Below are 21,640 nucleotides of genomic sequence, written 5' to 3' on the forward strand. Positions count from 1 at the left end.
GTTTCATGTGCTCACAAATTATTGAGCTGCTGCGTCTCTGAAGGCTGCTGGCCCACAGGCAAACATGATGACAGTCACAGGTGATGACACTGAACCTGTATGATCTCCCCTTGATGAGTTCCTTGGAGTTGCAAAACCTCCTGGGTCTCCAGAGAAGGTGGCCTCTGGCCAGTCACCTACTCCAGCTTCCGACTCCTCACTCACTCCCACCAACTCCTTAGAATGCTCTCTCACATGCCCTCAGGATAATAATAACAACAATAATAATGTTAATAATTATACAAATCTTGATACCTGACATTTTCTGAGCTTGAGTTTGTACTGGGATTTTTCTAGCGTTTATATGTAATAACTCATTTAATTCTCACAACAGCCTCATCATAATTCCCACGTTATAGAAGAGGAAATTGAGACACGGAGAAGTTGGGCAACTTGTTCAAGGACATAGAGCTGAGACTGAACACCAAGGAATCTGGATCCAGAGCCCCAGTCTTAACCCCTACGTGATATTGCCTCAAAGGGACATTTAATGGGTTTCTTTTCAACATTGGAACAAGCAAGTTCAGCCACCTGAATAATACTTAACTGGGCCACCCATAGAAGAGCAATGGTCTACAGAAACAATGATCAAAATGATGGCTTGTCTGTCCTCCAAAATCCGTGGCTTATTTTACGAGTATCCCTGGTGTTAGTAGCAGCAAAAAGAAAACAAAAGTAAACTGTGTGTGGAGGGATCCATCTGGTCAGGCTGAGGTCATTTTGTTTTTAAAACTTCGACCAAGTCTTTGATCAGGGATGATAGAATGTAATTCAATTGTTTGATGACATATCTCCTGTGTTATCTTATGGTTTTGAGGGCCAGGAAAAATAAATTACTGTCATCTGGATTTGTAGGGCTAAATCCAGAAAAAATTGAGAGGTTTTGCATCAAATTATACTTTATGAAAACTAATGGAGCTGTCTGGATTTAACAAACTCTGGCAGTGCACTGTCCATTTTGGTAGCCAACGGCCACATGCAGGTCGTCTGACTTGAGATACACTGGAAATGTAAAATACACATTGTATTTCAAGGTATTATACAAAAGGAGGGTGTAAATATCTCACTAATAATTTTTTATACTCGTTACATGTTGAAAAAATAATCTTTGGCTCTCCTGGGTTAAAAGTTATATCACTAAAATTAGTTTTACCTATTTCTTTTCAATTGTTTTAATGTGGCTATTAAAACATTTTTAATTACATATGTAACTCACATTATATTGCTATTGGGCAGTGCTGCTCTAGAACATAACGTACAAAGTACAGACTGGGGACAATGATGATAGGCCTCACCTGATGGTGACAGAACTACAACCATATATTGGGTGCTCAAGCTGGGATTCCAAATGCCAGGCTATATTTCCAGGGATGTATGTGCCTTTTCTGAAGCAGGCAACTCGGAGGCCTTATTGTTCTTCTCTGCTGGCACATGGCACATGATAGTTTCAAAAAACGAGCCCTGTTCCGAGCTAAGGGTAATGGGATGTATTTATAAAGGTTATTTATAATAAGTTTATCATTCTTTTGTCAAATGAATGGCAGATGATAATTGAAAAGCAAAAACATTTCAAATGCTTTGGGGCTTTAAAATTGTGTATTAGTTTTTATCTACCTTTTCCCCCTAACTCTTGCTTATTTTGCTTTTCTTCTTTAAAAGAGAGATTAGGTCAAATGTTTGGGGGCTTTTCTCTTTGAGGCCATTATAATTTATATCGATAGAAAAGTGTCAATGCTTAATTCATATCTTTTTTCTTCTTGCTGTATTTATCCATTTCTGCTCATAATTTATTTCTCCTGCAACTGTTTTCCTATCCCTATTCCCCATACTCTCAAGTCTCTAAATAAAATTGATCTGAAAAATTTCTTATGTGAGATCTTAATAGTTTGCTTTAGTGGGTCATAGGACCCAAATTTACTAAAACTTTCTGGATATTCTTCTTAAGTGACTGTTTATTAATAGTTATGTCAAAAACCCTGACTATAACTGTAATTAAGATTTTAAAAAATACACAAATGGGGGCCAGCCTGGTGGTGTAGCGGTTAGGTTTACACTCTCCACTTTGCTCGCCCAGGGTTTCGCAGGTTTGGAACCCCGGGCATGGACCAATGCACCACTTGTCAAGCCATGCTGTGGCGGCGTCCCATATAAAATAGAGGAAGATGAGAGGGATGTTAGCCCAGGGCCAATCTTCCTCGGCAAAAAGTGGAGGATTGGCAACGGATGTTAGCTCAGGGTTAATCTTCCTCAGACACACAAAAAACACACAAATGGTCCAATCTTCAAGTACCGATGTTAACTGAGGTTTGACTGCAGCAGTCACTGTGTGACTAAGAACAGAGCTGTGAGAAACAGGTAGGAAGTCAGATAGATACTGGCAACAAGGATTCGTGAAGCCTTGTTGCCACCCACTATCAAGCACCAATAGACTTCTGCTGGAATGTCTGTTGGAGAGAGAATTCACTGTGAGGGCAGATAGGACTCTGCATAACAAAGCCTTACTTAGAAAATAATGAGGGAGGACCACATGGAGGTTTGATGGAGTGTTCTACTTTGGTACTAAAGATAGACTGACATGGAGTTAGCTTTTTCTTCCTTATTTCTCACTAACAGGCAACTGAGCATATTCAAATGAGAGAGGAGAGCTGTTCTGGGAAAACACCTAGGGTAGCAGTTTCTTGAAGCTGACTCCAGGAAAAACCATAGAGGTGGCATCCTATGCCTTGGGGCTCATCCTATAGATACGTGTCCTCTCATCATCAGGAACTCTTCTGTCTTCTTTCATTGTTTTTTCCCTTATGTGTCCAATGATTTCATGATTTTCTCTGGAGGCCCTCAGCCCACCAGCACCACCATTATAGCCCTCCATGCTTCTCAACATTCCACTCATGGTAGACTCCATCGAATGTGACTAACCTGAATTGTATACTCCCTGAATTCTTATCTCTACTAAGAAAAATGGGCAGGAATAATTTTTAACCAGATAAATGCTTCTCTGCTATTTTATGTTCCTCTCCTCCAAGGGACATAGTGATTTAATTAAGCAATAATCTGACATAGGAGAGGGTAAACCAGATGTCTACCCAGTTCTCTCATCATTAAAATAGGTAGCCAAAGAGCTTTCAAAGATCCACTCAGGGAGAATTTGACGTCACAGATCATTAAACTACCACTATTATACTTCATTTGTTGGTTATATCACATCCAGATGTTTTTAGTTAAAAGTTCTTACAAATTTAGAGGAACCCATGGAGTTCTTATTTTATTCTTAATAAGAGATCACAAAGTTTTCATTCCAAAATTCTCAAACACTCAAAAACATATCCCTCAGTATGAAGACATCATTGAACCCAGAGGAAAAAGAGCTAATTAATTGTCTCACTGAAACATTCCTTTCTTTTTGAAGAATCAACTGGGGACCCATGGACTTTGAGCCCATTGTCAAATGGTGTGTGAAAGAGATCCAAGTTCCACAATAAATATTATCAGCAATATAATAGTTCTCTCCAGCCCTCAGGGCCAAATGACCTGCATTTTAGCAAATTGATTTTCTTCATGCATTGTGTTAAGCCAGGCATTGTTTCCCATGCCATGCTTGAACCTACAGTTGCTCTATGAAATTCATGGTTGAATTTGTCCAATTGTTGATTGCTATTCCCATTTGCTTTAATAATAGTCACTTCCTTCATCAGTAATAGGTTTTATATACAGTGCACAATCACAACCATTCAATGTCAAATGTAAACATTTGATGAATTGCCCAATACAGTTATGAGAGTTGCTTACTTGAGACACAGCTAGGGTAAGCCTTACTGAGTTAATGAGATGATGTATTGTGGCATTAGGCAATGGGTGTTTCACTCCCCCACATTAGTTGTACATGCTCTTTTACCCAAGGACCCATTTATATCATTATCATAATCTTCATCAACTTGTCAAGATAATGAAAGACCCACTGAGTTCAGAGAAAGCCTCACATAATTCATGGAAATTTAAAGAACATAGATGTAAAAAGGGTTTGGGAGCAACAGATAAATAAGATCTGCACGGAGAACCATAAAGAAAGGGCTTTATAAGAGATTCTGCCTTGGAAAGGGTGGAGTTTGAACCGAGTTTTGAGGGGGAGAAGAGAAATCCTCTGAAATGGAGAAGATAAATTAGTAAACAAAACACAGAAAGACAAATCCAGGACAGAGAGCTAGAGGAAGAGCAGGTGAAGATAAACTCAGAGATGATGATCAAGGTCGGAGAGAAAGGAAAAGAAGCTCTTGAGCTCGCTTTCAGCAAATCCCACATCTACAAACACACAAGTCTAGGTTTTGGTGGAGGCAAGTTACTTATCGACTTTGACATGTACCTACCAGACTTGCTTAGCAATCAGACAAGGTTTATAATTACTTTGCCAAGACTTTCTCATGTGCCACAATTTGCAGCCATCTGCACACTGATGTCTGACCAACAGATTCCATTCCATCAATGATGCTCCATTAAATTAACCTCAGATGGCTGATATCACCATATCAGAATCTCATCCAATGTAGCTATGAGTTAATAAACCGACCTTCTGAAAAGCAAGATGTTCTCTCCTCTTAAATTATCTTAGGACTAGTATGGAATTTCAAGTTCCTCTAGTTCAACATCTTGTTCTTTCATATACTCACTCATTTAATAAATATTTATTGAAGACCTGCTCTATGCCAGATTAGGTCCCGGTTCTCATGGCTTTACAGTGTAGTTGGAGATGCAGGCATTGAATAATAAACTAATAAATTATTTCAAGTGTGGTAAGTGTTGAGAAGAAAATAAACATGGTAATATGATAGCATTACTGTGGAGGGGATGGGAGATTAGCTATCTCAGATGGGGCAGGGAGATCAGTGAAAGGTACTCTTTGAGGAGGTAACACTTGAACTGAGATTTGGAAGAAGATATGAAGCTTCATGAAGGGGAAGAGAAGATGGAGGAAGTTAAGGCAAAGAAAACAATATGTGCAAAGGCCCTGAGGTGGGAACAATAAAAATGTGTTTGACACAAGCAAGCAGTGAGAGAGAATGAGACTAACAGGAGCTGTGGAGGTGGGCAGGACCCACTATTGAAGTTAAAGAACTCACTCATGGCCATATCATTGTAAATGAGTAAGCAAAGAGGTGAAATGGATGTTACAGGTAAGTGCACACACAGTGGACTAGACAGAGGACACTGGGGAATAGTAATATTTAAGCAGTAGAGAGAAGAGTTGCCCACGAAATAGGCAGGGATCTCAAACTCAAATGCCTTCAGGGGCCAGGCAAGTATCGTAAACAAGTGAGGGAAGCCTCAGTAAAAGAAAGGGAGTGGTGGGAACCATAGTGACCTAGAGAATGAGGGACATGCCTAATAGCGTACAGACTTATTAAAAAATACTTTGCAAGCAAAATAAAAGACATATGAGAAGACAAGCAAACCCATGGACCATCAATATGCAACACTGAGCCAGAGGAAAAACAGGAGGGAGGCTGGGAATGAGAAAAATCAATACAGCGTGGTCTCATATAAGTCAAGGAAGAGTTATATTTTCATGAGGTAAACAAAAAAGAGTATGTTTTATTAGGCAGTAACCCAAATGCTGTAATACTAATAGCAATCACAGAAAAAACCTATACTATTTGTTACAGAACTTGTATAAACTAAAAATGGAGATAATGACCCAGTGGGCCATATTTGTAAAGACAGGAATCATAGAACCCTGTGGTCCATCCATGAACTGGACGTGGAAGTCCTCCGGAAGAATCATGCCCCTCCACTGTGTGCTTGCATGGATCCAGGAATGGGAAGCTCACTCCCTCACAAGGCACTCTAAGTATTTAGAAGTTTCTATCAATTTGACCTGTTGTTATGTGGAACCGATATCTGCCTCCTTGTAGCCTAATAGTTCCAGATCTGCCCTCTGGGGCCACACAGAACATATTTAATACCTTTCCACTTGCCAGCCCTTCAGATATTTAGAAACAAGGACCCTGTCACTGCCTTCTCCAGAAAAGTCTTCCCTTCTCCAGAAAAAATATCTCCACCTTCAACTACTCCCCAGATCACTGTCACCAGACTCTGCCATACTAATCACCTTTCTGTGAACCTTCTCCAGTCTGTCATTGTCCCTCTTAAAATAGTGCCCAGGGAGAACAGAACATTCCTAGCTGATTTGTAATCTAGGGCTTCTTTAGGCATCATTTTCTATTTCTGCAGTAGTGAGAATACAATTACATTTTATTGAGCTCCATCTCCCGCTGTCCCAGTTCCCCACTCCCCGCCCTCCAAGGCAGTCTGTTTGTTGTATTTCATGGGCTGATACATAATCTGGAGTGAATGCTCCCATCAGTATAAAGGATGTTGTCCCTCATCACCCCATCATTTCTGATTAAACTCACTCAGTCTAATGTACATTACGTCTTGTACCAATAAAGCCTGTGCAATGCTTCATGCTCCTCATGTCACTTTCTAGACATTATCTTATTATGTCCTCAAAATGGAGAAGTAGTTTTGTACAAAGAGGAAGATGAATCTGAGAATGAGAGGTTAAAGGTAGGGGGAAAACTGGAAATCTGACCCTTGAAAAGAGTACTGAATGGGAGCATCCAATGACCTGGCTTCGAATCTGGGTTCTCCATTTACCCACTTTTGCTAGCTTTTTAAAACCAAAATTAATAATGATAATAAGAACACAAACAGCTACCTATTAATAAGTGCTTAGTATGTACCAATCCCTGCAACAAGCTTTTCATGTACAGTATGTCATATATTACACACAATAATCTTTTAAATTGTATGTATTATTATCTCCATTTTAAAGATAAGAGAATTAAAACGCAGAGGTTAAGTGACTTGCCCAATGTCACACAATTACTAGGTGGCACTGGGATTTAAACCCAATTCTGCTTCTCTCCAAAGTTCAACTTCTTCATAGTCTTGTACCACAATCTCCCTTATAGGGTACTGTCTATATTATATATGACCTACCAGTTGATTGAAAACAAGAACTCTTCTAGTAATTACTTCTCTTGAGATTCTTCTCCAAATAGGCAGGGGGTAAGAAAATGTGCTGCCTCATGTGTGGGGCTGAGCTGCTGTGACAGCATGTACATAAGGGCAAAAGAGTAAGGGAGGAGAGAAAGGCCACACACCAACCCCAGCATCAGACATCATGTCTCAAACTGGACTGAAATGTAGCCCTGTGGCTTCTGTCACAAGTGCATTCGGAATACAAACAAGATTTCAAGGTTACAGTTCAGCCTAAGAAAACAGTGTTTTCAAGTACTTTTAATACCACTTTAGCAGTATTCACTTGTATATAAATCATGTGCTAATTTATTCATTAAAACAGCCTGTACTTGGCAACATTTTATTAACCTTAGTTAATACTAATAAGATCAGTACTTGTATTTTTTCAAAATGCATCTCTTTATAATTACTCCACAATTCTGACTTTCTCCAACTTGAACTAAGCCCTTACCAACTGCATTCCACATCTAATGAAAATGAGTTTAAATTACAATATTATAGTATATAGCTTGAGAAAGCATGAATTTTGGAGAAAGCCTATTCCCATACTTAGCCATGCATCAGAATCTTCTGAGGACTTACTTATGGTCTTATAATTACTGATTCCTAAGTGCCTCTGCCATCTACCGGATCAGAATCTCTAGGGATGGGACCTCCTGGGAACTGAGATTTGCAGCAATTGTTCCACAGCCCAGAACTTACGGACCAGTGACTAGAGTATTTCCACCCTACACAGGTCTACTGCAGCTCTTGGAAAACACAGGAAGCACAATATAGTGAAGGGTGTTCCAAAGGCATAATAACCAGTCACCTCAAAGGAGCCTCTGAGTTGCAGAAAAATTAGTTATAAGTCTTTTTATTAACTGCTGACCTCTTGTTCTTTATTTTCAGGGTCTGAGTAGCCATTAAGACGGTACCTCTCTCCCATTTGACACCTGTGGCAGACATTGCTAATCAATCACAGCACTTTTCTTGTTGTATCCAGAAACAACCTCAAAGCCCTTTCCAACCAAGAACTCCAGGGCACCACTGCCATCTGATCAGCTCTTACATGTGGGAACATATTTACCCTTCCCTGGCTAGAATAAGTAGTTAAAGTGAACTTATCTTATATTTTAGACCAGCCTTATCCTAGAGCATAGGCTATATACTCTACATAGTGCAGACAGACACCTGAAGGTTCTCATGTAGACAAGACCCCAGAAGCAGATCACCTGGCTCTTGTTGATTCATCTTTGCAGTGATTTCCCATTTATATCTTTAAATGGAAGCATCCAGAAATCAGCTAACTGCTAAAATGTTTATGATACATGGGTTACACTCATAGCATTCAAACTAACCTAGTTTCCGCTGACAATAATTCAAAGTTCCACTTTGAATAAATTCTATTAGGAGACACAAGCTGAGTTCCAAAGTGTTTTTAAAATTAAATGTAGTATTTGACTAAAAAATCATATATCAATCTGCTTGATTTCCATTGGTGGCACTATAGACTTTCTCCTATGGAGCTTCTGTGCCACACCTCCATGCAACTGTTTAGAGTCCTGGCAAATAACAGGGCAGAAATCACAAGGACACTTAGCTTCTGCCTGGTTTCATTTGAAAAAGAAAATCATTATAAATTCATTTGTCTTTGGTTCCCATAATGGCCATCCTTGACTCCTTGGACTCTACTGTCACTTCCCAAGTCACATTAGGTGGAATCCCATTTAAGACCATATATCCAGGGTGATACCTGGTTCATTAGGTTGATTTCATCACATCGATAGGCACTGTGACCAAACAATAAGATCAGAGAGAGCAGACCCACCTCCTCATAGATGCTGTCATTCCTGTCAAAGTCTCCAGCCTTCCTTGGAAGAACGTGGATGTGAACGTGCTGAAAATGTACAAGAAAAAAATAAAGCATGATTATCACCCCATATTTTCTAGACTTGACAGTGATGCTCACATGAAACCCAATTACTCCACATTGGTTCCTGCTGGATTATTTTTCAGAGGAAGATGATGTTCACCTGTTCACCTTCAGTAACTATGTCTGAAATCTGCAGGGAACAGAGAGACGCAAAACAAGAGAGAATGACTTGGCAGCATATATGAGAGTTTGAGTGAAGTACCAGAGTGTTTTAGGGGCTCTGTGGAATTATTCATAGTTGTCAGTCTTGGTTGTCTTTAGCCAGCACTTTGAAATGACAGCACATCTTAAAAGGTGACCATAGCAACTCTGAAACTGACAAGAAATAAGAATTGGCTAGCAGGGAACTATATAAGTAAAGAGCAAATGAGTGAGAGTAGGAAGGAAGATTGGCCTAATTACAGAATCAGGCCTTCAAATAATAATCATATAATAATAATATGAACAGTTTTCATTGATTGAGCTTTTACTACGATAAGAAAGCTCTGTGCTTGGCATTTATCTCATTTAATGCTCTGAATAATCCCACGAGGAAAGTTCTACTATGATCTTCATTTTACCGAGGAGAAAATCTACGCTCAGAGAGGTCACAGACACACAGGAAGTGCTGGAGTCAGCACAGAAGCCAGAGCCTCCAGCTCTTGCCCCCACCTTCTCCATCAGCACATAACTGATTCTGTGAAGTTAATCTTTTAAACAACGCCTTTCTCTAGTCTACTATAGCACCCAGGTAATATACATAGCAATGCTATTACGTAGAGACCGTGAATCAAGGCACACAGCATATCTAATTCAATATATTCTTCAAGGCTAAACTGCCATTTGAGGGTTTTACTTTCCAAATAGCCTCTATTGTACCTAGGCTAAAGTTAAACCTGTTCCTGCCCTTGGGCTATGTTCCTGCGCTTATTACAAACCGTGCGAAGGACTGTGAAAATGAAAAGCCGAAATATGGAAAGGCAGACAAAGAATCAAACCTTGTCCCTGATCACACCCACCACTTTTTCATTATGGCATCAGGCTCCAAACCTCCAAAGGGCCTCTGGATGATGCGAAATTAAGCGTCCCTCTGGCTTTGCTGCGCAAGGAGGGAAAATGATATGCTTTTAACGCAGAGGCAGAGAACAAGGCGGTCCAAGGTGAATGAAGCAGAGAGGAGCTTCTCATCAGCCCCTGAGCACAGAGTCCCCAAGGAGTGACATGTTTTTGCCCGAATATTCTCCAGTCAATGATGAAGCCAGTCATGGATTCCTTAGCAACTGGAACAAGTGTATACTTAAGTCACAAAGACTATGTGAGCAAGGGAGAGAGGGAGGGAAGACAAACAGGGAAAAACAAATCACGAACTACCCATAGAACAAAATGCTTAGGAGAGAGCAGTACAGGACGGACCCAGGCTGAAATTTATTGAAGTCGACGGGCTGGTTGACTGAAAAGTCAGCACAGAAAAATTTCACACTTCAAGGAAATAGTCCACCGTTACAAGGAGACTTCACTTAATCTTTACTTCCAAAACCTGCTACTATCCTTTCCTCCTTTCTTCCTTTCCTCTTCCTTTCCTCGTTTCCTCCTTCTTTCCCTGCTTCCATCCATCCATCCATTCATCCATCCATCCATCTATCCATCCATCTATCATCTCCTTGTACTTTCTAATAATCAGGTATTCCAGATCAGTGTTCTGTAGTCAAACTGACTAAGGAAAATCCTAGACCTACCACTTACTAGCTGTGTGGCCTTGACTTATAGGCCTATAGCTCAGTATCCTCATCTATAATGGGGATTGCAACAGTTTCTACCTCACAGAGTTGTTAAGAGGATCAAATCTGCTAAGCATGAGCTTCACATGCTGCTTAGAACATAGTTAGCACTCAATACATATGGCAGCAGTAGTATTGCTCTTATCTTTTATTTATTTTTATTATCATTTTTTTTAAATCTGCAGACCAAGTAGAGATCACCTTCAGGGATTGGGTCCTGTATTAGTAGGGAAGACATTTAAGAAGCTCCTTGAATGAGACATGGTTCAAGTTTCTCTGTTGTTAAAGCTCGTTTCTGTTGCCTTGACTAGTGGTTCTCAAATTTAAGCAGCTACCTGGGGCTTGGTGAAACACAGATAACCAGGCCCCCAAAATCTGCATTTCTAACAAGTTTCCTGGTGATGCCAATGTTGCTGGTCCAGGGCCACACTTTCAGAACCACTGGCTTAGACTATCCATCTGGTTCCTCACCCCTCTCCTGCCAAATGGACACCAAGGTCACTCACTGTTTTGCCTGCCCTATTGCAGTATGGAGGACCTTTTAGTGAATGTTTCCCTGGCTTCCTGCACCCTAGTCACCCTCCATGCCTTGGCCTTAGGGATACACCTGTTGTTGTCCATGAATGACATATGGCTGGCTGTGAACTTGCATTAAGGGAACCTCCTGGGATCAGGCACATCCCATGCCTCCTTCGCTTTACCTTGCTTTCCTGGGTTTAGCATTCAGGGCTATTTCTATAGGCTCTGTTACCACTCAGTCCTGGAAATGCCACTCTTGATCATTGGTAACCACTTGAAATTCACTGTAACACTGATGACAGCAAACAGCTCACTGTATAGGTGATTTTCCCCAAGGGCAGAGATCTCAACCCAGCCTGATATCTTGACATAAATTCTTAAGTGACTGACTGATCACAAGATGTGGACAAACCACTCAACGTCTGAGAAAAGGGAATCACGATAAAGTCAGCTCAAAACCTCGCTGTTGTGAAGGAATTGCCATGGCTTCCAATAGAATGGCATTCTGATAAAAACCCATGAACGACACAGATGTGGATAATTTAACATAACTTGTTCTTAGTGAATTCATATTGTGCCTTGGTGATCACAACTTACTTTTCTAAGTGCTAACAAAACCTCTAATTAAGAAAGTGCTCCAAAATTTTGCTAAGGTTTATTTTTCACTAGGGTTTAAATTTTGCTAGGGTTTCAAGCAGTTTAGCTGCTTCAGTTGGAAGAGTATTTCAAAAAATCCATGACACATTCTATACCAAAAATGTTTTCATGGTCAAGTAAAATTTCACAATGCTTATTAGCATATTAAAGTATCTGAGAAGACCCACATAAAAGACACTTGCTGAAGTTTGTTCAATTAGCAATCCAGAAACTTAGAGAGTAAGTTCTAAAGTAGGGAGAAGAAAGAATTTCAAGAAGGAAGGTATAATCAACAGTCTCAGCATTGTTGAAAGCTTGAGTTGGTTTTAGTGAAATTGGGTGGATAGAAACTTAACTGAAAATATGCTCAACACTATTAGTCGTTAGTGAAATGTAAATCAAAATCACATTGAGATATCACTTCACATTCACTAGGATGGCAATAAAAAAAGACAATAACAAGTTTTGGTAAGAATATGGAGAATTGGAACCTTCTGCACTGTTGGTGGGAATGTAAAATGGTGCTACCGCATTGGAAAATAGTTTGTGAGTTCCTCAAAAAGTTAAACATACAATTACCATATGACCCAGAATTCCACTCCTAAGTATGTACCCAAGAGATATGAAAACATAAGTCTACAGAAAAAGTTATATATGAATATTTATGGCAGTATTACTCATAATAGCTAAACAGGGAAATAACCCAAATGCCCATGAAGTAATGAATGGATAAACAAAATATGGGATATCCAGACAATGGAATATGATTCAGCCATAAAAAGGAATGAAGTATTGCTAAGTAAAAGAATTACGCTAAGTGAATTATGCTAAGTGAAAGAAGCCAGACACAAAAGGCTGGATATTATACAATTCTATTTATATAAAATGTCCAGAATAGGCAAATTCATAGAGACAGAAAGAAAATTAGCAGTTGTCAGGGGGAACGGGGAGTGAATGCTAATGGGCATGAGGTTTCTTTTTGGGATGGTGAATATATTCTGGAATTAGATAGTCATGATGGTTGCATAATTTTGTGAATATACTAAAAAACACTGAAATGGGGGCTGGCCTGGTGGCTCAGGCGGTTAAGTGTACATGCTCCGCTTCGGCGGCCTGGGGTTCGCGGGTTCAGATCCCGGGCGTGCACTGATGCACCGCTTGGCAAGCCATGCTGTGGTGGTGTCCCATATAAAGTAGAGGAAGATGGGCACAGATGTTAGCTCAGGGCCAATCTTCCTCAGCAAAAAAAGAGGAGGATTGGCATCGGACGTTAGCTCAGGACTGATCTTCCTCACAAAAGAAGAAAACAAAACAAAACAAAAAAACACTGAACTGTACACTTTAAAAGAGTGAATTTTATCGTATGTGAATTGTATCTCAATGAAGCTATTATAAAAAAATGTGAACTGGATTTAAGAGAGAATGGAAGATGAAGAAAGATAAGCACAGACAACTTTTGCAAGGAAAAGGAATTTTGCAAAGAAATCAATGGTAGTAGCTGCAGAGGAGGGAGTAAATCACTTTTTGGAAAATACTGGTTTCAGCTTCCTCAGCCTACTAGTTTCTACAGTTATTATTGTTATGATTAGTAGTAGTAATTGTTGTTAACATTTATTGGAAGCTCACTGCATGCCAGTTCCTGGGCTGATTTACATCATTATTTCAATTAATCATTACAATACACCCAAGAGGCAGTTAATAAATGCATCACCATTTCCAAGTGACAAAATAGACCCAAAGAGGTTAAGCTACTTGCCCAGGATCCTGCAGGAAATGAGTGGGAGCTGAAATATGAACCTGAGTCTTGTTGTCAGAATTTGTTGTTTGAATTTGCTCTTTGCTACCAAATGACACCATCGCTCAGGAGGCCACCCTTGCAAATACTTATGCACAGTTACTAGCATAGAATCTTCTCACAGAAATGGTAGCTAATGTTATAATTGAGAATAACTTAAAAATGGGTACTATAGGGCCGGCCCCATGGCTTAGCGGTTAAGTGCGCGTGCTCCGCTGCTGGCGGCCGGGGTTTGGATCCCGGCACGCACCGATGCACCGCTTCTCCGGCCATGCTGAGGCCGCGTCCCACATACAGCAACTAGAAGGATGTGCAACTATGACATACAACTATCTACTGGGGCTTTGGGGGAAAAATAAATAAAATTATTTTTAAAAATAAAAATAAAAATGGGTACTATAAATGTGTAAATAAAGCTTTTTACCTTATGAGAAAGAAATAATTAAATGATGTGTCAGTATCTCTCAGGAAGTGGACTAAATTTGGGGGATTCTTCTAACAACCGATGAAATAGCCCACATCTCTGTAGATATCAGGCCTGCCCCATTCGTATTGTTCAACTGACAGCCTCCCTCCGAGTAATGGGTGATGCGTTTATTTCCATGTCTTTGTTACGCAGATTATATTGTTAAGCTACTATTATAGGAGAAAAGAAGCTGGGACTTCTTTCTGAGATAGTAAATGGTTCTGTTTGGTGGAAACAGGATGTTCTGCCTTTTGGAAGTCAGGGAGGGGTGGGAGGTGGACACCAAAAACCTATAGTTATTTTGAGAGTTGGAATCTACTGGAGGAAGCCAAAGGAGTGGAAAAACTAGAGGCAAGATAATGGGAGGGGAGACTGTGTTAATTCCTCGTGCCCAGATGTTTCTCTCCACATGGCAGTAACGCTCCCACCAGTCTTCCCTTTAATTCACTGAGTAAAGGAAAATGGAGGAAGCCACTTGAAATGTAATTGTCTCCCTCTTGCTGTTCCTGTTTGGGTCTATTACACAAACAGTAGGGAGATTTCTCATTTTGTTCTGTTTATTGCAGTAGGATTGAAAAAAGAAGGAGGAGGAGGAGGAGAAGTTCTCCCAGCACCTGCTTTCTTAATTGATAATGATTCCCTTGCCCCAAAAAGCAAGTCGTTTTTAAACAAAGTGGGTACATTTTCATAAGCAACATTACCATCTTAGAAACACATCGTTAAAACAGGAAAGGTGATGGAACTATGACACTAGCTCCCATTTCCTGCTGGGGTGAGCAGCCCATATGCCATTCACCTTTTACGTTTCTTCTCATTTGCAATCAGTGCTTCCTTTACTTTACAAAGACAAATAATAGAAAGGGAGAGTTTTCTTCCTGGATGCCCTGTTTTGAATTTGTGAGCAATGGGTATGGAAGTTGATCTATTTTGTATCTGTTACTTTTCTTCTGAATTTCAATGGAAGAGCTCCTTAAAACAAAGAAAACAAAAATAACCTCTTCTGGGTTTACCCAACGCCTATCACAGCATCTCATGCAACCTCATACTTTGAGATGAAGATGAGCTACTCTTGCGCTTGCAGCATGGAAGATGGGAAAAACTGACAGATGCATCGACACTTGCTCGTGTTTGTTCAGTGCCCTGGGCTTCTGTTCTCATGGAGAGAACGGACAATTGGAGAGAACAGAGAAGACAATTCTTCTCATTGAAGAAAAGCCTGCCAATTATTTCCACCTTGTGAGCTTAAAGCCAAAAGGAGATGACACATACCCAGGCATGCAGAGTTCAGCAACACTTTACACAGCATCAGATTCCATCATCTTGCTTTTTTTGAATTGAAAAGACCTTAATTTTTAGAAAATTTGAAATTTAAAGCTGACTGGTTGCTAAAAGCTCCTTTAAACTCTCATTGTGGTTTGGAGCCATACATCATGAAAGCCGTGATGCTTAGATGATGTACTGCACCCATATATCATGAGAGCACCGTCCCTCTCATGATAGATTATTATAACTCACAATTGGAGCACCTCCAGTGATGTATGGCTTAAAAACACAATTGTTAAGCCACGTAACTCTGGGAGGGTTTCCACAAATTCTGAGAGGTTTTTTTTGAAACTGAATTGTTTTTTACCTTTTTTCCCTTAAAGTCTCTGAACTTGACTGGAACAGCCTGGGCACATGGAAAGCACTGTGTTTCCACTGTTTCATGAAAAGCACGCCAGCTGCTTCAGCACTGCCGATATTCTAAAGGAAGGAACTCACTGACAAGAGGGTCAAGAACCATCACTGGCCTGTGCCTTTTGACAGACCACAAATTTTATTCCTGAGTTCGCCAGGTCAAGGTGTCCTCAAGGCCCTGTGAGCAGCAGTACTTCTACTGACATTTATTTTGGAACTAAGTAGCTGACAGTGTTTTCATGCTGACCCTAAAATTAGTAGAAGAAGGTGAGGCCTTCCGAAATCAAGGAAGGCAGAATCTAGCCATGAAGAAAACATAAGCTTTGGGGTTGGTGATGGTCTAGAGTAGAATATATTTAGCAAGGCTTGCTACAGAACCAAGCCTTCTGGTGAAGAGCAGAAGCAGGTTGTCAAAAATATTTTCAGAACTACTGTCTTGTAATAAAGTAATTCCTAGAATTTACTGAATATTTAGAATACACCAGCATTGGTCTACGCACTTTACCTACATATTTCATACAATCTGCACAGTAATCTCATGCGTTAGGATGCTGGTTTTATCTCCAGCCCTTGAAAGATGAGGGAAGACGAGAGAAGTTATAGATGAAGAAATTGAGGCCTAGGGAGGTGGAGTGAGTAGATTTTCTCGATTCCAAAGCCCAGGTATGACACTCACTATCAGCACTCTAGTAGAGCTAAACATAGCCTAGCAGAAGGGATAAGCCCACCACCCCACACACCACTCGCCCTTCGGATATTAAGCACTTCTGCAAGAGAGGCCCATGAGAAAACAGATTTCTTATAAATCTATCAATCTTGTACAAATATTCTATGTTATCTTTTGGCCAATGATTGATTTTCAGTGACATAACAGCTTCAGTTCTTAAAACCGTTGCTCAAGAGGAGAGTAGAATTTATAATCATTTCTCTAAAAAAAGTTGAGAAACTCAAGCAAGATCTATACAACTGTGATAAACCTCATATCTGGTCATTCCTACTGCATTAGGTTATGCTCACACAGCAAGACAGGTGGAACCCCAGGTAGACCATTTGGTAAAGAGTCTTCCTGTTTAGCCACACAGGCAGGAGGTCAGAGGTTCTCTGTGAAACTATCTCTGTTTGATGCTGCAGGGACAGCCAGCGCCTTAGTGATACCTCCAATAAATAAAATGACTTTCAAGAGATACAAAGAACGTTTTGTCACCCTTGTATTTTATCAACTATCATTGTAGCTGCAGTGTTTACATATGTATGTATGTACATACATACATATTCTTGGTAGGAAAAATTAGAAAGTGTTCTTCCCTCTGTGTGGGCTTCCCTTCCCTTTCCTTTTCTCCCACTTCCCCTCGGTTTTTTCAGAGCCAGTTCAAATGCTGCCTCCTCTGTGTAGCCTTCAGACTCTCCAGGCCTCCTTTGATTTTTTGTATGTATCTCAATGATTGCATTTTACCATAAAGTATCGATAATTACAGGTTTCTCTCTTCCATTAGTCTGGAACTCTGGGTTATTCCTTTCTGTATTTTTCTCCTGACTATTTTCTTCTTTTACTCCAGATTTCTAGCTTAGAGGACACATTATGTAAATGCTCAATGGATGGATGGATGGTGGGTGGGTGGGTGGGTGGATGACTAAAGTGTTCTTAATTTGTTAGCTTGCTTTAAAAAAAAGAAAAAAGAAACTTGGTACATACAGATTCTCTTGGCCACTCTCCCCCCCCACCTTTTTTTTCATCACAATCAGTTCCCCTCCCTTGTCTCAGACCAGTGGGCAAAGAGCACAATCCCTTATTCCTACAAGATGTCCTCATGCACCCTGAAAGCCACCAGTGAGCACTGTGAAGGAGGCCAAATGTGGTCACCAGGAGAGTAGGAGGGCATTACTAACGGGTCTTCTGTGTGGATCCCCAAAGACCTTAGCAAAAGCAGAAGCACTTAGGGAGCAAAGGAACCATGTCATCAGTGTCAACCACTGCTCAATCCCCACTGCTGGGCCAGTGGCCAGCTGTACCAAAGGTAGACATCAGCTGTGCCTCTTTCCACGAGATAGTGGATGCCCACGGATCTCAACTGTCTGAGGCGGTTTTCCCTCTGCTTGTGAGCTCCTGCACGTACAAGAATATGGCCTATGCAGAGCCATTATGATTGCTTCGCAGATACCTTTCTTCCCCACTGAAAAATATCTTTTTACTAAAATGTAAGTTTTAAAGTCTTGTCTTTCCAGCTTCATATAAGTCCTTTCTAAAAACTCCTCAAATACGCTTGAGTGTCTGGAGCAAACAGCTCATCCTGAAAACAATCAGTTTCACCCACACTGCCAAGGGGATGTATTCTTTGCCCAGCACTAACTTTTATAATAAGAGTTACTGAGGTTCTCTCTCAGGAGAGAAGAAAAAACCCACCCCTTCTTTGGATAGCTTCTGACCTTCACAAATTCATTCCAGGATGCTCTCTTTGCTAGAAAGAATATCTTGAATACGTCTTTTTTATTTACACACCATATCAGAATATTAATCCACAGAGTTATTCCCTCTGGGTGTCTTTCTGTCGGGTATACAATAAAGGATTTGGATGCAAATGAAACAATGATGGCATTTTTCCTTGTCTTACTCATTTTGTGACAAATGCACATTGCTTTACTGTTTGCCGTACACATAATTACAGTTCTTTATGTTTCAATAAAATGTATAATAATAAACGTTTACTGCTCCATGAATAAACATTTAAATGAAGCCTCTAATGGAGGTTACATGATTCGAAGCAGCTCTGTGGCTTTCCAGAAATCTTGCCCTCTACTTAATGAGCATCATTTCCATAATCTGTGCATTATTACTTAAGCTTCCCTTTAGGAATATTTTACAAAGCAAAAAAATTGTGAAATATTATCAGTCCAAAGGGAAAAAACTGTTAAGGGGATTAGCAACTTATCCTGTTAAAGGGACAGGACAAGCTTTCATGTTCCTCCAGAGACAGTGACACAGTAATTATGGAGATGGTGCTTCCTAATTATCTCACCAGCCCAGTGCATCCCTACTATAGATTTTGCTTTTAATATCTATTAAATAAAAGTGATGAGAAACCCAGAAAGGGCAGCCATGAAGGGCAAGCTTGTGCTAATTCCCTTTCTAGTGCTAACGAAGAGACCAGAAAGTAGACCTATAAATTCCAGGGAGGTCAGGATTCCACAAAATGGACACCCCTGCCCGTGGAAAGAGACACATGATTTCAATACCAAACAGTCACCCTCACGTAATTGAATCCAGACAAGATCCTAACCCAGGCTTCAAGTTGATGGTGTCACACATTGTTTTCAAGGTGAGTTATTTTTTAGGAAAATTACTTAATATAATTTTATGTCATTATCACTTCAAAAGGCTAGTCTATTTCAAATAATTTTTGCAAATGGTGTTCCAAAAAGAAGGTGCTTTTAAAAATAACTAAAGCATAATGATATATTTGTTTTCTCTTTGTCCAGCAGCTAAGACTGGGCTGTTGAATGAGAGAGAAAAAAAGACGCCAGGGGAAATGAAGGAACAAAGATCCTTTGCAGAGTGATAAGATCCAGATACTCATCTTTGCAGAGTGGTGATGAAATGTGTTGAAGTGATGGCTGTTGCTTCATGATATGTCAGCCTGCTTTATTGGTGGGTTGGCAGAATTTATTTAAACTTTGTCAGGAGGGAGTCATTTTACATAGTTAGAAGTTGTGTTTCTTTAGTATGAATAAATATCTCTGGGCCTGGGCACAACATTTTGAGACTGTGCTGTTATTTACCATAGGACTGCAGCAGGCACGAAGAGCCCCTGAGTGGAGCTCTCCCTCTCCCACCATTTTATGATTTGCTATGAGTAATCTGTTCTTGGCTTTGACTGTTACTGCAAAATCTTTCAAACCAACGTTATCTTTCCTTAACACAAGCTGAATATAAGATTTTCACCATTTCAATATGGCTATTTTCACATATGACTTCAACAAAATAAAACATTCAGCATAAATAGAATTTAGTGTGATCCAAATTTTATCGTCTTTTTCTACTGGCTTTTTTTTTTCACATCCCACTTTTGGTACATATGCTATCTTGTTTTCTAATGTTACTGAATGAGAAAGAATTAGGCAGAACCATCTTTAAAGGATTACATTTTCCTTCTAACTCTAGTGAGCAAGCGTTTATTTTGGAGTCGTGCTTTTAGAAATGACATCCTCTTTTAGAATGGAGCAAATCGCAACCTACAGAGTTGTCGAGAGCTACTTTTTGCGAGGGTTCTACGTAGATATGCTACAGAGAGCATTAACTTCACAAATGAGATTCTTTTCAAAGTAATATTGTAAAATATACCAGAAAAACCACCCTCGCCCAACTCCCTGCAAACCATGAGCACTGATTTGATAGCTCAAGACAGGATAAATGCCTCCGATTAGGCCAATGACCCCCAGTTTTATAGGGACCTCCTAAATCATATCTCGGTTGGGTCTAGAATGATGATGCTGGGAGCATCCAGAGGGCTGCATATCATCTCTGCCTGGCTCCCACACAGGGAGCCAGGGAGATTTGTGGGACCCTGTCTGGTGGCTTTGAGGCACAAACGATGAATACTGCTAAGGCAATAATAATAAAAAAGGAAAGCGGCAGTGGGGAAAGCCCCAGAACCATCCCTCATTTTTCTCTTAATATACTTTGTTGTTCAATGAGACAGAATGATGCCATAGGCAGTGCCCAGAAATGAGATGAGAAATTGATAATGTTTCTTTTTCTGGGTGATTTTGCAACTGAGGCCCTGGGGTTCATGTTGACTAAACCTTTTTGGTCCAGAATGGAACTCTTGCTAATTTCAGCCTCCATGGTTCACCATGGACTGGCCATTAGCGGAAGACACACCGCATCATGTCATTTAGTCCAAACCCCCCTTTACAGAGGGAACTGCAGTAGAGTCTTTACGACAACGCCAATTTGCCAGGAACCTGACCACAGACCCTATATTTACAGTGGCGAAGAACTTCTAGGAACGTTTAGCATGAATGCTCTCTCATGGCGTGGGTCAGAATTGGCTGCGCAGGAGGTGAGGTGAGGTGAACAGTTTATGAGGATTTTCCTAGGCCTTTTACCCTTCAGAATTAACTTTTGGTCAAGAGGGCCATCCAATGGCTGACTGTGTATTGTTGCATGTAAAGAAATAAATGTCTCGTTGGTGTTGGCTTAGGACACTGCTGGGCCCTGGCTACTGCCAGCGTTGACTTAATTCACTGACATGATTAACCAACAATCCATCTTTTAAAATTACTTACACAAGCAGGCCATGCCCGGCCCGTGGATATGAAAGCTGGGAATCCAATTTGGCTCCTGAGAAATGTCACACCTTCATCAGCAGATAGTCTAGGCAGAGAGTGCCACAAGTAACACTGAATGAGCAAGTCCTATAGCCAGGGCAAGTTGGAAAGTGCTCCCCATGGGCATGCAGCCACCAAGTCTAGATTTCAGAGCAAGCATGACTTGCACTTTAAGCCCCCTGACACGGAAGGTTCAGGTCCCTAACCCTACATCATGGGTTAATGATGCATACATCCTGCAGCTTGGCCACCTGGGCTCAATTCCTGTTCTTGCCACTTACCAGCTATGGAGCCTAGGACGGTCACTCATCTCAGAGATTCAGATTCCTTATTTGTAAAACGCACCTACCTCATGGGACTGCTGTGAGGATTAAATGGGATAGAATTGTTCTTGGAACTTAGTGAACATCAGTATGGGTGTTTGCAGCTATCATTGCTGTTGCTGCTGCTGCCATCACCATCACTACTACTACTAC

At 40.5% G+C, this 21,640-nt stretch overlaps 1 protein-coding gene across 7 annotated transcripts in view; it reads right to left on the reverse strand.

Annotated features, from left to right (window-relative positions):
• Positions 1-21,640, reverse strand: part of FHIT (fragile histidine triad diadenosine triphosphatase) — a 1,358,981-nt gene that overhangs the window by 168,688 nt on the left and 1,168,653 nt on the right. For all 7 annotated transcript variants that reach the window (XM_087431269.1, XM_087431270.1, XM_087431266.1 and 4 more), the window contains one exon: positions 8,885-8,953. In XM_087431269.1, the coding sequence (XP_087287395.1) occupies positions 8,885-8,953 (69 nt within the window). The remainder of the gene's footprint in view (positions 1-8,884; positions 8,954-21,640) is intronic.

Source organism: Ceratotherium simum, chromosome 5 (assembly GCF_057802395.1).
Source record: "Ceratotherium simum simum isolate JZ-2026a chromosome 5, ASM5780239v1, whole genome shotgun sequence".
Lineage (NCBI taxonomy): Eukaryota > Metazoa > Chordata > Mammalia > Perissodactyla > Rhinocerotidae > Ceratotherium > Ceratotherium simum.